At 45.1% G+C, this 15,890-nt stretch overlaps 1 protein-coding gene across 7 annotated transcripts in view; it reads left to right on the top strand.

The window, feature by feature from the left end:
- KCNAB2 (potassium voltage-gated channel subfamily A regulatory beta subunit 2) overlaps positions 1–15,116 on the top strand; it is a 122,564-nt gene extending 107,448 nt beyond the window's left edge. For all 7 annotated transcript variants that reach the window (XM_067472810.1, XM_067472808.1, XM_067472809.1 and 4 more), the window contains 4 exons: positions 4,057–4,151; positions 5,027–5,147; positions 6,537–6,625; positions 8,791–15,116. In XM_067472810.1, the coding sequence (XP_067328911.1) occupies positions 4,057–4,151; positions 5,027–5,147; positions 6,537–6,625; positions 8,791–8,880 (395 nt within the window). In that variant the 3' untranslated portion in view covers positions 8,881–15,116. The remainder of the gene's footprint in view (positions 1–4,056; positions 4,152–5,026; positions 5,148–6,536; positions 6,626–8,790) is intronic.
- The last annotated feature ends 774 nt before the right edge of the window (positions 15,117–15,890 follow it).

Raw genomic sequence — 15,890 nt, 5'->3', positions numbered from 1 at the left:
TGTTGGGCCTTCTCAGGTCTCAGGTTGGCAGAGCACATGTCTTCATTGATGGTGTCCATCCATCTTTTCTTTGGCCTTTGTCCATGTGGTCGTTGCCCTAAAATCTCCAAATGCAGTGCTGCAGTATCCATCCATCCATCCACCTACCCACCCACCCACCCATCCATCCATCCATCTACTCATCCATCCATCTCCCTCTTTCTAAGCTATTTTCCCATAGGAGGGTGAGCATTGTGATTGTCGTTTCCACAGGGCTTTGTGTTGGGCCTTCTCGGGTCTCAGGTTGGCAGAGCACATGTCTTCATTGATGGTGTTCATCCATCATTTCTTTGGCCTTTGTCCATGTGGTCGTCACCCTAAAATCTCCAAATGCAGTGCTGCAGTATCCATCCATCCATCCATCCACCTACCCATCAACCCATCCATCCACCTACCCATCCATCCATCCACCCATCCATCCACCCATCCATCCATCTACCCATCCATCCATCTCCCTCTTTCTAAGCTATTTTCCCATAGGAGGGGTGAGCATTGTGACTGTCGTTTCCACAGGGCTTTGTGTTGGGCCTTCTCAGGTCTCAGGTTGGCAGAGCACATGTCTTCATTGATGGTGTCCATCAATCTTTTCTTTGGCCTTTGTCCATGTGGTCGTCACCCTAAAATCTCCAAATGCAGTGGTATAGTATCCATCCACCTATCTGTCCATCCATCCATCCATCTATCCATCCATCCATCTATCCATCTATTCATCAATCCATCCATCTATCCAAATATCCATCCATCTAGCCATTTACCTATCCATCTATCCATCAATCCACCCATCCATTCATCTAGATAGATGAATGGATGGGTGGATTGATGGATAGATAGATGAGAAGATGGCTAGATGGATGGATGTTTGGATAGCTGGATGGATTGATGGATAGATGGATGGATAGATGGATGTTTGGATAGATGGATGGATTGGTGGATTGATAGATGTTTGGATGGATGGATGTTTGGATCCATCTATCCATTCATCCATCCATCCATCTATCCATCCATGCATCCATCAATTTATCCATCCATCCATCTTCTTCTGTCTAAGTTATTTTCCCATAGGAGGGGGTGAGCATTGTGACTGTTGTTTCTGCAGGGCTTTGTGTTGGGCCTCCTCAGGTCTCAGGTTGGCATCTTTGTCAATGGTGTCCATCCATCTTTTTTTCTTGGCCTTTGTCCACATGGTCATTGCCCTGCGATGTCCAATTGTAGTGCTATAGTATCCATCCACCTATCTGTCTATCCATCCATCCAAACATCTATCCATCCATCCATCTATCCATCTATTCATCAATCCATCCATCTATCCAAATATCCATCCATCTAGCCATCTACCCATCCATCTACCCATCAATCCACCCATCCATTCATCTATCTAGATGAATGGATGGGTGGATTGATGGATAGATGGATGGGTAGATGGCTAGATGGATGGATATTTGGATAGATGGATGGATTGATGAATAGATGGATAGATGGATGGATGGATAGATGTTTGGATGGATGGATAGACAGATAGGTGGATGGATACTATAGCACTACAATTGGACATCGCAGGGCAATGACCATGTGGACAAAGGCCAAGAAAAAAAGATGGATGGACACCATTGACAAAGATGCCAACCTGAGACCTGAGGAGGCCCAACACAAAGCCCTGCAGAAACAACAGTCCATTTGTTTGGATAGATGGATGGATGGATGGATGGATGGATAGATGTTTGGATGGATGGAGGTTTGGATCCATCTATCCATCCATCCATCTATCCATCCATGCATCCATCGATTTATCCATCCATCCATCTTCTTTCTAAGCTATTTTCCCATAGGAGGGGTGAGCATTGTGACTTGTTTCTGCAGGGCTTTGTGTTGGGCCTTCTCGGGTCTCAGGTTGGCAGAGCACATGTCTTCATTGATGGTGTCCATCCATCTTTTCTTTGGCCTTTGTCCATGTGGTCATTGCCCTAAAATCTCCAAATGCAGTGCTGCAGTATCCATCTATCCATCCATCCATCTTCTTAAGCTATTTTCCCAATGGAGAGATAAGCATTGTGACAGTCGTTTCTGCAGGGCTTTGTGTTGGGCCTTCTCAGGTCCCAAGTTGACGGCAAGCATGTGTTTGTTGATGGTGTCCATCCATCTTCTCTTCGGCGTTTGTCCACATGGTCACCACCCTGCAATCATCTGATGTTGGTTCTCTTCTCATGACGTGGCCAGACTACCGTAGCCTTGCTTCCTTCATTTTCTTGCTGACTGCTTTGATTTCTAGTCTTTGACAGATGGATGTCCTCTTTTGACACATGGTCAAGAAGTGTCCAGCCAAGTTTCCATCTCAGCATTTCCATTTCCATTGTGTCAAGGCCTTGTTCGTGTTTTTTTGTTGCTGGCCACCAACAAACGACTGCTGGGCGGACAACTGTCATGTTGATTTTAGCCTTGAGTTGTTCAGGCATTTTTGGGTCATCCAGAATGTCAGTCATTTTCCGCCATTTCAACCAGGCTGCATTTATTTGTGAGCGTACGTCTAGCATTGTGTCACCATCTATGAAGACCAAGTGACCCTAGGTATTTAAACTGGGCCGTCTTCTTGTCCATGGATTTGAAATGCTTTTTCGGTTTGAAGGCCACATTCTAGATACTCCGTTTGGGGTACGTTCAGTTGAAGTCTATTTTCAATAATAAATTTTAGATATATTACTAGCTGTACCCGCTACTCGTTGCTGTGGCCAACCTTCCCTCTCTCTTTCTCTCCTTTCTTTCTCTTCCCTCCCTCTTTCCTTCCTTCCCTCTATTTCTTTCCCTTCTTCTTTCTTCCTTCTCGACCTGTTTCTTTTCTGGCTTCCTTTGCTCTTTGGTTCCACCCTTCCTTGTCTCTTTCCTTCCTTCCCTCCCTCTATCTCTCTTTCGTTCCTTCTCTCCTTCCCTCCCTCTTTCACTTTTTTATTTCATTCTCTCACTCCTCTCCTTCCTTCCTTCTCTATCCTTCTTTCTTTCCTTCTTTCTCTCCTTCCCTCCTTCTTTCCCTCTTTCTCTCCCTCCTTCTCTCCTTCCTTCTCTACCCTTCTTTCTTTCCTTCTTTATCTCCTTCACTCCTTCTCTCCTTCCTGCCTTCTCTACCCTTTTCTTTCCTTCCTTCTCTCCTTCCCTCTTTCTCTCCCTCCTTCTCTCCTTCCTTCCTTCTCTACCCTTCTTTTTTCCTTCCTTCTCTCCTTCCCTCCTTTCCCTTCTTCTCTCCCTCCTTCTCTTCTTCCTTTCTTCCTTCTCTACGCTTCTTTCTTTCCTTCCTTCTCTCCTTCCCTCCTTCTTTCTGTGTATGTGTTTTGTGTGTGTGTGTGCATATATGTGTGTATATATGTGTTTGTATATGTGTGTGTGTGTGTAATGTATTTTTTGTTTTTTGGCTTTTTAAGTCCCTTTTGTTGTGTTTTTTAGTGTTTTTATGAGTGATGGTCACTCGTTGGCCTGAGAGGTGTCTTGTGTCCAAATTTGGTGTCAATTCGTCCAGTGGTTTTTGAGTTCTGTTAATCCCACAAACGAACGTTACATTTTTATTTATATAGATAAATTCAATAATAAATTTCCAAATAATTTTATATAAATTATATATATATATAAATGAATTCAATAATATTTTTTTTTTAAAAAAAATTGCCGAGTCTATCATTCCATATCTGCAGCTGTTGTTGGAGGCCAAGTGCTATGTCATCTACGTAGAGGAGCATCCAGAGATACATAGTCTGCAAATCTGTCATAGCCGTTTCCATGCAGAGTATGAATAGCAATGGCGAGAGTGCTGCTCCCTGATAAACACCAACATTAAAAGTCGGGGGGGGGGGTGTGTGTGAAATCCCTGCAGGGCAGCGGGCCATACTTGTTGTATTCTTGTATGCTAGCTTTATCCGCTTCTTTCCATCTCTACTTTAAATAGAGAGGTTGGAAATGCCGCAGAATGGACCTTGTTATATTCCGGACTGTCCTTCTTGCTTCTGCCCTGAACCCGGTTTCCTTTCCTTCCCACAGGCGTGGGCGCGATGACGTGGTCCCCCCTCGCGTGTGGAATCGTGTCGGGGAAATACGACGGCGGGATCCCGCCTTACTCGCGGGCGTCACTCAAAGTGAGTCTCGATTGGCCTGATTGGTGGGAGGGTTACCTTAGGTGGGGGGCAGAGAGGGGTACGGTTACCTCTTGGAAGCCCTCCAATCGGTTGGTTTATGTCCTCTGCAGGGTGGGACAACCATGTCACTACTTCAGTCCTTTTACAGGTGCCTTTTTATGTGTGACGATGTGGGGGGAAAATATTTTCTTTTTAATCTTTTACTTGCCTTGTACTGAAACAGTTTCCCTTAAAAATTGGCTTTCTTGTGAGCTTTTACTTTGAGGCTTTATATCACAGGCTTGAGACACTCTTGTAGTAAACAAAGTAACAGAGTTTATTTATAGCTTCTGGCTCCAACGCTTATGGTTACATTTGTATGTTCTGTTACAGTCTTGAAATCTTACATTCAATATCATTCACTTGGTTAACTTTTCCTATCAAACTTCAACTCTTTCAAATCATACACTTTTGACAAAACTATATTCTGCCTTAAACAACACTGGCACTTCTTTATTTTCCTTAACACTTGAGCTCCATTTTCCTAACTGCTTTTCTCTCAGAAGTTCCTAACTGTACATCACAAACAGGAATCCCTAATTGTATCTCACAAACATGAATCCCTAACTAACTGAATCTCCTGACTCTCTAACTGCCTATTTTTAAACTTAACTCCGCCCCTTTGGAATGTTCAGCTCTCTTCCCCCAACTGCCATTCTGGCTCAGTGGCCTTTTCAAATCCTGGCCTACACTCATCGGTATACGACCAATTGGCTGCACGTATGCAAATTAATCTTATCTCTACTGTTGCTACCCTATTTGTGCCAATTCTGCCACCTTGCAACATAGAGCTATACATCAAAAATTTAACATAGATCAACAAATTCGCTACACAGGGCTACCAGTGGCTGAAAGACAAGATCCTGAGCGAGGAAGGCAGGCGGCAGCAAGCCAAGCTGAAAGAGTTGCAAGCCATCGCGGAGCGGCTGGGATGCACGCTGCCCCAGCTGGCCATTGGTGAGTACAGAGAGGGCGGCCGCCTTTTGTCTTTCCTCATTGCCACCGGATAACACTATGCAGCATGATATTTGTTCTATAGGAGTGTTTCTCAATCTGGGGGTCGGGACCCCTGGGGGGGTCACAAGGGGGTGTCCGAAGGGTCGCCAAAGACCATCAGAAAATACAGTATTTTCTGTGGGTCATGGGGGTTCTCTGTGGGAACTTTGGCCCAATTCTGTCGTTGTTGGGGTTCAGAAGGCTCTTTCCTCACCCCCCCCCCGAGATGAGAAAAGCAAAGTAAGTATATATATATATATATATATATATATATTTAATAATAATATAATAATATAATTCAATATAACTATATAATAATATAAAGTGCTGTAGGATGTCCTGTGCAAACACCTTTTTTCATCATGTAATAGTCGCACCCCCTTTTTTATTAACAAAAGTTAATAAAGACCATCAGAAAACACAGTATTTATTTTCTGTTGGTCATGGGGGTTCTCTGTAGGAAGTTCAGCCCAATTCTGTCGTTGTTGGGGTTCAGAATGCTCTTTCCTCCCCCTCCCCCCCCCCGAGGTGAGAAAAGCAAATAAAAAAATAAATAATAATAATAAAATAATATAATAATATAATAATATATAACTATATAATAATATAAAGCGCTGTAGGATGTCCTGTGCAAACACCTTTTTTTCATCATGTAATAGTCGCACCCCCTTTTTTATTAACAAAAGTTAATAAAGATCATCAGAAAACACAGTATTTATTTTCTGTTGGTCGTGGGGGTTCTCTGTAGGAAGTTCAGCCCAATTCTGTCGTTGTTGGGGTTCAGAATGCTCTTTCCTCCCCTCCCCCCTCCCCCCCCCAGATGAGAAAAGCAAAGTAAGTAAATAAATAAATATATAAGTATATAATTAATAATAATATAATTCAATATAACTATATAATAATATAAAGTGCTGTAGGATGTTCTGTGCAAACACCTTTATTTTCATCATGTAATAGTCGCACCCCCTGCTACCTGCCCACCTGCTACTTATACTCGCAAGGGGAGAGTGGGCGGGGCCAACCTCCAAAGTTTTTCAAATCTATCTAGAAGGTTCCGAAGCTGTCTCCTCAGGCGCAGAAACTACCATATGTGCGTGTTCACAGTTGACCACGATGGGAAAATTACATTTATCACCCCGGAACAAAAATCGTGTTATATATCGTGTTATAATTATAATGATTTAAATATATAATATTAATATAATAATATAATACAATTATAATATTATTATTATAATTTGTACTAAAATCATGTTACATGGTTTTATATGTAATGGATGACATTAATCGAAGTCATAGAATTGATAGATGCCAAATAATGTCAAACGCTTTTTGGTTTCCTCCTGGCAGCCTGGTGTTTACGGAACGAAGGCGTCAGTTCGGTTCTGCTGGGAGCTTCCAACGCAGACCAGCTAATGGAAAACATCGGAGCAATACAGGTGAATCCCCTCCGAAAACATAAGACCACCCCCCCCACACACACACACACACAAACTCAATCATAGAGTCTCAACCAATTCAGCCAGAAAAACAAAGTTTCTGATATATATAAACTACATGTTTTTTATTTTAAAATTTCATCATGTAATAGTCGCACCTTTTACGTCTTAATCTAAAAGGGGGATGCGACTAATACATGATGAAAAAAATCAAATGTTACGTAATGTTGTAATTATGTTTTTGCAGTAGGGACACTGTGCAGCATATTATATTATTATATTTATTATATTACTAGCTGTACTCACCACGCTTTGCTGTGGTCAACCATCCTTCCCTCTTTCTCTCCTTTTTTCCTACCCTTCCTTCCCTCCCTCTTTCCTTCCTTCCCTCTTTTCCTTTCCCTTCTTTCTTCCTTCTCTACCTGTTTCTTTTCTCGCTTCCTTTGCTCTTTGGTTCCATCCTTCCTTGTCTCTTCCCTTCCTTCCTTCCCTCTTTCTTTCATTCTTTCTCTCCTTCCTTCCCTTTTTCACTTTTTTTAATTTCCTTCTCTCCTTCCTTCCTTCTCTACCTTTCCTTCTTTCCTTCCCTCCTCCTTTCCCTCTTTCTCCCCCTCCTCTACTTAATTCATTCTCTATTCTTCTTTCTTTCCTTCCTTCTCTCCTTCTTTCTCTCCCTCCTTCTCTACTTACTTCCTTCTCTACCCTTCTTTCCTTCCTTCTCTCCTTCCCTCCTTCTTTCTCTCCCTCCTTCTCTATCCTTCTTTCTTTCCTTCTCTCCTTCCCTCCTTTCTCTTCTCCCTTCCTTCTCTACCTTTCTTTCCTTCATTCTCTCCTTCCCTCCTTCTTTCTCTCTTTCTCTCCCTCCTTCTCTACTCTTTTTTCTTTCCATCTTTCTTTCCCTTCCTTCTTTCCATCCTCTCCCTCCTTCTCTACTTACTTCCTTCTCTACCCTTCTTTCCTTCCTTCTCTCCTTCTTTCTCTTTTCTCCCTCCTTCTCTACTTACTTCCTTCTCTTTGCTTCCTTCTCTCCTTCCCTCCTTCTTTCTCTCCCTCCTTCTCTATCCTTCTTTCTTTCCTTCCTTCTCTCCTTCTTTCTCTTCTTCCTTCCTTCTCTACCTTTCTTTCCTTCATTCTCTCCTTCCTTCTTTCTCTCTTTCTCTCCTTCCTTCTCTACTCTTTTTTCTCTCCATCTTTCTTTCCCTTCCTTCTTTCCGTTCTCTCCCTCCTTCTCGACTTACTTACTTCTCTTTCCTTCCTTCTCTCCTTCCCTTCTTCTTTCTCTCCCTCCTTCTCTATCCTTCTTTCTTTCCTTCCTTCCCTCCTTCCCTCCTTTCTTCCTTCCTTCTCTGCCTTTCTTTCCTTCATTCTCTCCTTCCCTCCTTCTTTCTCTCTTTCTCTCCTTCCTTCTCTACTCTTTTTTCTTTCCATCTTTCTTTCCCTTCCTTCTTTCCATTCTCTCCCTCCTTCTCGACTTACTTCCTTCTCTTTCCTTCCTTCTCTCCTTCCCTCCTTCTTTCTCTCCCTCCTTCTCTATCCTTCTTTCTTTCCTTCCTGCTCTCCTTCCCTCCTTTCTCTTCTTCCTTCCTTTTCTACCTTTCTTTCCTTCATTCTCTCCTTCCCTCCTTCTTTCTCTCTTCCTCTCCCTCCTTCTCTCCTTCCTTCTCTACTCTTTTTTCTTTCCACCTTTCTTTCCCTTCCTTCTTTCCATTCTCTCCCTCCTTCCCTACTTCCTTCCTTCTCTACCCTTCTTTCTTTCCTTCCTGCTCTCCTTCCTTCTTTCCTTCTTTCTCTCCCCTCCCTCCTTCTTCCTTTCCCCTTTCTGTGTGTGTTTTGTGTGTGTGTGTGTGTGTGTGCATGCATTGTAATGTAATTTTTGTTTTTTGGCTTTTCAAAACCTTTCTGCTGTGTTTTTCAGTGCTTTTATGAGTGAAAGACAGACGTCGTATTGTTAGGTGTCTTGTGTCCAAATTTGGTGTCAATTTGTCCAGTGGTTTTGGAGTTACGTTAATCCCACAAACGAACATTAGCTTTTTATTTATATAGATTAGAACAGAATTATATTATTATTTGTTTTATTTATACCCTACTTTTCCTCTCCACGAGGAGACCCACCCTCTCCAAAAGAGCCAAAATCCAACCGATTGTATCTCTCTCCCCCCCAACAGGTCCTCCCCAAACTTTCCTCTTCGATTATCCATGAGATCGATAGCATCTTGGGCAATAAACCCTACAGCAAAAAGGACTACCGATCCTAATTGGGGAACGAACCCCGCTTGCCTGGGACTTTTTCCTCGACTCCTCGCCTCTCCCGTTTGCTTGCTTAAAGCTACATCAAAGCCAAGCGAAGAGTTAACGGCCCTCGTCCGAGAATTAAACAACTTAAAACAGCGTGTCCTGGGGAAAGAAACCACGTCCCTCTTTGTTTTGCTCGTTTCCGAAACATCAATGGACTACGTAGGCTTCTTAACATCTCTTTTTGGTTCTATTTTCGATTATTAAGAAATGCTGGAAAGTGTAGTCCGTTTCCGGCCAATCACTGCCTTTTATTTTTGGGAAAGGAGAAAACCACACTGTCTCGTTTTTTCTCCCTTTCTATCTATCTATTTTTGGTTCTTTTCTCCCGACCATGTTAGACGCAAAGGATGGCATTTCATTTTTCGTTCCCCCTTCCATATTGACGGGCACACAATTCTTACTATTATTCTCATTGAAATGAGTTAAATAATTACATTCATGCTCTCGACATCTGACTCGAGGAGCTCCGAAAGGTGCATTACAGTCACAATTGCATGCAACGCACCCACTTACTCACCCAAAAATCCTCCCAAATCAAATCTCTGCGAGTGATAAACATGAGGTCAAAACGGATCTCCAGTGCAACTTTTATGAGGGTCCGTAGCCTAAGAATGGTCAGCCAATGTGAGCCATTCTTTCCGTAACTTGGTTTTTAGAGAGAGAAAGGACAGGTCTATAAATGTCTGAAAGGATGTTGGAAGGAAAAAGGTTGGACTAGATGGCCTTTGGGAGTCCCTTCCAATTCTAGGATTCTATGACAGCTACAAGTTGGAAAGTTCCTTTTCTTTGGAAAGCAGAGTTTGAATTGGACGAGGTTGAAAATGCTTAGTGGAAGGAAGGGAAACGTGATACTCAGGTTGGAAAGGAATAGAAAGGCCGACAACACAAATGAGTAAGGGCTCGTTATCATGATTTAGTATAACTAGTGTCAACAGCAGTGGAAAACAGTTGTTGTAGGAGAGCTAGCTGCAGATATTAAAAAAGGAAGAGGACTAAGCTAGCTTTGCTCAGGCAAAGAAGAGACAGAGAAAAAGCTTTTGACAATATAAATGGGGAAAGCTGGATTGATTCCCAAAGAATATTGGTCTAGAGCTCAGAACCATTAGAATAAAACCTAAGGAGATTGTGTGTCTTCGACCATAACACTGCTGCTCTCGTTTAGTAAATACTGAGTGTCATTGCATTTCCAACAAAGGCACCCTGTTTCCTTATTGACGGGCATTAAGGATAGAAGCCCCGTCTGGACCGGGCGCTTCTCCAGATTTTGTTTCGTAGTCTTTTCCCTTATTTCAACTTATGGTAACTGTCTGGGTAATTTTGTTGTCTTCCCTGTGCGTTTTCGTTTCCGTTGCATCATAAACTTCATCCACATCTCGTCCAGGAAGTAGGAAGTGGCATCAAAGAGTGTAAGAAGTGGCCGTGGAAAAGCAATTTGCTCCCTCTGGCTGCTCGTTGCTGCAAATGCATGAACCGTGCCTTAGTGAAATGCAGAATGAATTGAGGAAAATTATAACCAGTGTCTTTCCCGTCTTCAAATTGTTCCATATGTTAAAAAGTCCAGTTTTTCCGCTCCTCTCCTTCTTTAGTTTACTCCAAATTCTGGTTCCTGGGACGAAGGAAAATGACAATTAAGAGCAAGTGCCTGCTTTTGGATATAATTTAGAAATTAGGGAACGTATTGAAGAACATACTCAACTCTCATGAGAGGGTTGAAAGTTGTAAGATGCGTTAAATCCGTAATTACAACGCGCGTTACAAAGACTGCGCACAGTGTCCCATACAAACAAATGAAAACATCCAGTAGTCAGTTTTCGTAGAAAGTAGATAACTCATAAGTCACAGTGAGTCAGTTTAGTCTTTGAGAAGAATGAGAAATTCCCTAAAAAATGGTGGATATGTGAATAATTCGGAAACTTGGGGGAAATGATGTCCTGGTTGTGTTGTGTCATTTTAGAGAAATTCACGGGGAAAGCTCATGATTTTTTTTAATGTTTGTAAAAACTTCAAAAATATCCTTAAAATCAGATGAGCAAAATGTTCTGAAACTTGGGGGGGTTTAGAGTGGTAAATATATGCGACAGTAGTAGCAAGTTTCATCCTGGTAGCCCTAAAACTGAGGGAGGAACTCTGTTATTGTCCCCATTGTTGAGAATGGAAAACGAATTTTTAGACCTCAGTAACAGATCCGACACGGACCCCTTATGATTTTTTGAAAGAATCAAAATAGAGGTTGCACGAATTTGGTTAAGACAAACCATATTTGAGCCGTGCACACCCCTACTAATCGGCTCTCCTTTTGGATGCCTTTGCCAACACTCTTGGTTGGTGCGTGGAACATAGGTCTTGTAGTCCAACGTATCCAAAATGGAGACAATATAACAGCATGCTATACCTGCAGTAGAAGAGTATGGCTTGGGAAATCGACCCTTCTTTGGATGATAGCAGTCCAAACGAGCAATTCCACAAATACAGTGTTTCCTCACTACTTCATGGTTCGCTTATTGCTGACTTGATGTTTTGCGGGGAGCAGCGAGGGAACACTGTATAGAGGGAACACTGTATTTTCAATGTAGAGGCTGCTCACCTCTCCTTCTCCTCCTCGACACTTCCGTTGCTCCCTGCTCCTTCCTTGCCAGGCTGGGTGCTCAAGGTGGGGAACAGCATAGGTGAGGAGGAGGAGGTCGCCATTGAAGAGGGCCTCGGTGGCGGCCCCGTCTTCGCCGCCTCCGTTGCTCCCTACTCCTTGCTCACCAGGCTGAGCACCCAAGGGGCCTCCAAGGTGGGGAGCAGTGGAGGCAAGGAGGAGGAGGTCGCCACCAGAGAGGACCTCAGTGGCAGCCCCCTCTTCGCCACCTCCGCTGCTCCCCACTCCTTGCTCACCAGGCTGAGCTCTCAAGGGGCCTCAGAGGTGAGGAGCAGCAGAGCCAACGAGGAGGAGGTCGCCACCAGAGAGGGCCTCAGTGGCAGCCCCCTCTTCGCCGCCTCCGTTGCTCCCTACTCCTTGCTCACCAGGCTGAGCGCTCAAGGGGCCTCAGAGGTGAGGAGCAGTGGAGCCAACAAGGAGGTTGCCACCAGAGAGGGCTTCGGTGGCAGCCCCCTCTTTGCTGCCTCTGCTGCTCCCCACTCCTTGCTCACCAGCCTGGGCACCCAAGGGGCCTCCAAGGTGGGGAGCAGTGGAGCAAGGAGGAGGAGGTCGCCACCAGAGAGGGCCTCGGTGGCGGCCTCCTCTTCGCTGCCTCCGTTGCTCCCCACTCCCTGCTCACGAGGCTATGCGCCCAAGGGGCCTCAGAGGTGGGGAGCAGCAGAGGCAAGGAGGAGGAGGTTGCCACTGAAGAGGGCCTCAGTGGCAGCCCCCTCTTCGCCGCCTCCTTTGCTCCTTACTCCTTGCTCACCAGGCTGAGCACCCAAGGGGCCTCCAAGGTGGGGAGCAGTGGAGGCAAGGAGGAGGAGGACACCGCCAGAGAGAGCCTCGGTGGCAGCCCCCTCTTCGCTGCCTCCGTTGCTCCCCACTCCCTACTCACCAGGCTACGCGCCCAAGGGGCCTCAGAGGTGGGGAGCAGCAGAGGCAAGGAGGAGGAGGTCGCCACCAGAGAGGGCCTCAGTGGCAACCCCCTCTTCGCCGCCTCCTTTGCTCCCCACTCCTTGCTCACCAGGCTGAGCACCTAAGGGGCCTCCGAGGTGGGGAGCAGCAGAGGCAAGGAGGAGGAGGTCGCCACCAGAGAGGGCCTCGGTGGCGGCCTCCTCTTTGCCACCTCCGTTGCTCACCACTCCTTGCTCACCACTCCTTGCTCACCAAGCTGAAGAGGGCCTCAGTGGTGGCCTCCTCTTTGCTGCCTCTGCTGCTCCCCACTCCTTGCTCACCAGCCTGGGCACCCAAGGGGCCTCCGAGGTGGGAAGCAGCGGAGGCAGTGTGAAGGAGGAGGCTGCCGTGAAGTAGGGACACTCCACTCAAGTGGGTGGAGCGTCCCTTCTTCGCGGATTTTCACTTATCGTGCGTTGGTTCTGGAATGGAACACCTGCGATAAGTGAGGGAACACTGTACAACCTGAGTTCAAACACTTTGCCTTACTTGAACTTAATACTTGGAAGCAAACATTTGTTTTGGAAGCATACCTGAAATTGAATATGAAACAGCTTCCTTATGCCTTTGTTGATCTACAAAGTGAGGTTGAAAGACTCTAGACGAGCCAAAGGTCTTCTCCCAGAAAGTCTGAGGGCGTGGCATTATTTTCCTCCCGTTTTTGCATGTGATGGAATAGCTTTGCCAATTTTCCATCCTTTGAGCAACCTGTGAGGCTCAATCTCCTGGTGGTTACACCGCCGGCAAAAAAAAAAAACTCGTATCCTTTATCCCGAGAAGGGATGTTTCTTTCGCATGCGCTTAGTAAACAATTCTTGTCTGTATCCAGACAATTATGGGAGGAAAATCCATTTTGAAAACATTAATACAACAGAGGGAGAGAAAGAAAGAGGAACCCTAAAGAAAGAGGTGAAGTCGATTTGTAGTATTGTGGGGCAGAGATAGTAGAGTCGAAAGAAAATGCTAGCAATCCCTTTGCATTTGCCTTGTAATCGGAGCAACGATGCATTTAAGAAATGTGCACTGCATTCATTGCTTGACCGAACCGGGGAAGTGCCGTCTATGTGGAGGTCTGCTTCCAATGCATTAAGCCATAGATTTGCAATTTCAGTTTATTGTGGCTTTCCGATAATACCTGTGAATGGACCCAACCTGGTCCTTGTTTCCGTGTCGAGCTTTTAGAAACTGTATTTGGAGTTCCTCCTAGTCTTGTTACTGCGGTGCCTCCCTTTTGTCCAATTCCAGTTGTAAACGTGTGTCATGTCAAGTGAATAAAGGCACATCCCTCCCCCCCCCCCGGTTTGTTTCCATTTCCATGTCAACACATGCTCCCCGTTACACATGCACATCCAGGGAGTGCCCTCAAAACAATCTTCCCGTGCGGAAATTTGGAAGCCTTACTCAATCCCAATGGCATAAACACAACACTGTATAAGCCCATAAATGTGGGTCCCTGTCACCCAATTTAGTCCATGATTAAATTTCCGAGCTTTCTATTTCCAAGCCCCAGGGACTCCCAAAAACCACCCAATCCTTTTTAAAATTATTTTTGCATCCTTTTTCATGCATTTTTTGTCTGTGGAAGAAGCATACAAATAGAGTTTGGCGTCTCCAACTCTTCCCTCAAATTTATCTTCCCAAAACGCAAAAAAAGAGGCTTGAAAATTGGCCTAAAAACGGCAACTGGAAGTGACATCAATTCCAGAAAATGGGAATGCAAAGGAGGGGAGGGACATACATGGGGCGTAATTCTGACCTCTGTCCCACCTCCGAATTTTCTTCCTTGTTGATCGTCCTGCTCACATTCGTAATAGAAATTACTCGTTATGATCCATGCAAATGATATTCTTGACCTCTTGCGACGGATGCTATTAACGGCAGAATGCAGTAAAAAGGCATTTTGGGGGAATGCAAAATCCTTTCAAATTATCGTAAGAATCGTTTCTAGCATTTCAGTGCAAAGGAAAACATTTTTATTATTTTCCCGCTTGGGGGCATTAAAGAGCACAAGGCAAAATGGATGCTTAGCGGCGTGGGTCGCCGACCGCATCAACAGCACATATCGTAGCGCAAGTACTGTATATTCACATGTGTCCACGTGTTTTCTTTTTTTTAAATTAACGAACACCGTCATCGTCATGACTTTTATTTATCCCTGCGAAAAACCTTCCCAATCTCTGCAATGTAAGCCATTTGTGACGACGACATTCAGGGAACCCTAGAAATCCTTGTTGATGCCAGAGGAATCTGTGAATCTGCTCTCGTTTAATCTTCTGGTCTCTGTTGTTATTGTTGGATTCTATGTATGTAAATTGGAAAAAAAAACTCCCCCTTTTTTTAAAAAAGCGATATGTATATATATATGTATATATATATCTGTCTCGTAAGAAAACCACCCGACAAACCCAACGACAACTGATCTCTGGAGTGACTTCTCCAACTGTGAATCCCAAGCTATTAGCTGCGTTATCTTCTAGGCACCGGCTGCTGGGCACACCGACCATGCTTCTCAACAAAAGAACTGGACTGAAAAGACAGCTTCTATATTTATGGAATGAACCAATAAAGATAAATAAAGATAAGTCCCACAAAGAGCATTATTTTACCCACGGCAAAGGGTTTTGTGTTTCTTGTGTTTCTCTTTGGCAGATTAGAAATACAGTGTTCCCTCGCTGTTTCGTGGTTCGCTTTACGCGGACTCGCTGTTTCATGGGTTGTAATTTTTTTTATTGGGGACTGAATTAGGGAAAGAGGAGGAGGAGAGGAGGCTGCCATCGAGAACGAGGGAAGCATGCCGCTGCCTCCTTCCTGCTCTGACGCCTCAGACTGTTGCTGAGGGAGGAGGGTTTGGTGCTTTGCAGTGATGAGGCCCTTCCTGGCGACAGCGTGGTACCTCTCGGTGAGCGAGGGAGGCCGGGAGCAAAGTGGAGAAGGAGGCGGGGAAAGGGGAGGAGAGGCCCAGATCTGGGGTGAGCAGGATGGAGGGTCGGGAGGGCAAGGGCCACCTTTGGTAGGGGTGAAGAAGGCCTCGGCTGTGCAAGCGCCCTCCTCCTTCAGTCGTCAGCAGCTACCAGGTGTCCCTACATTGTGGATTTTCACTTATCACGGGTGTTCTTGGAATGGAAGACCTGGATCTGGGGTGACAATCTTGGCGGAGCTGGAAGTGGAGGCCAGCCGGGCTTTGCTCCTTCACTGGAGGCAGAGGAGACAGGGTTGTGAGGGCGAGGGTCGTCAGCAGGTGCCAGGTGTCCCTGCATTGTGGATTTTCACCTATCATAGGTGTTCTTGGAATGGAAGACCTGGATCTGGGGTGAGCAGGATGGAGCTCTGCCCTGGGAAGAGTAGGAAAGGGACAATCTTAGTGGAGCTGGAGGTGGAGACCTGCCGGGC

The sequence above is a fragment of the Anolis sagrei genome, chromosome 13 (genome assembly GCF_037176765.1).
Source record: "Anolis sagrei isolate rAnoSag1 chromosome 13, rAnoSag1.mat, whole genome shotgun sequence".
NCBI classification, from domain to species: Eukaryota; Metazoa; Chordata; class Lepidosauria; order Squamata; family Dactyloidae; genus Anolis; species Anolis sagrei.
This window is presented reverse-complemented; position numbering and strand designations above follow the sequence as displayed.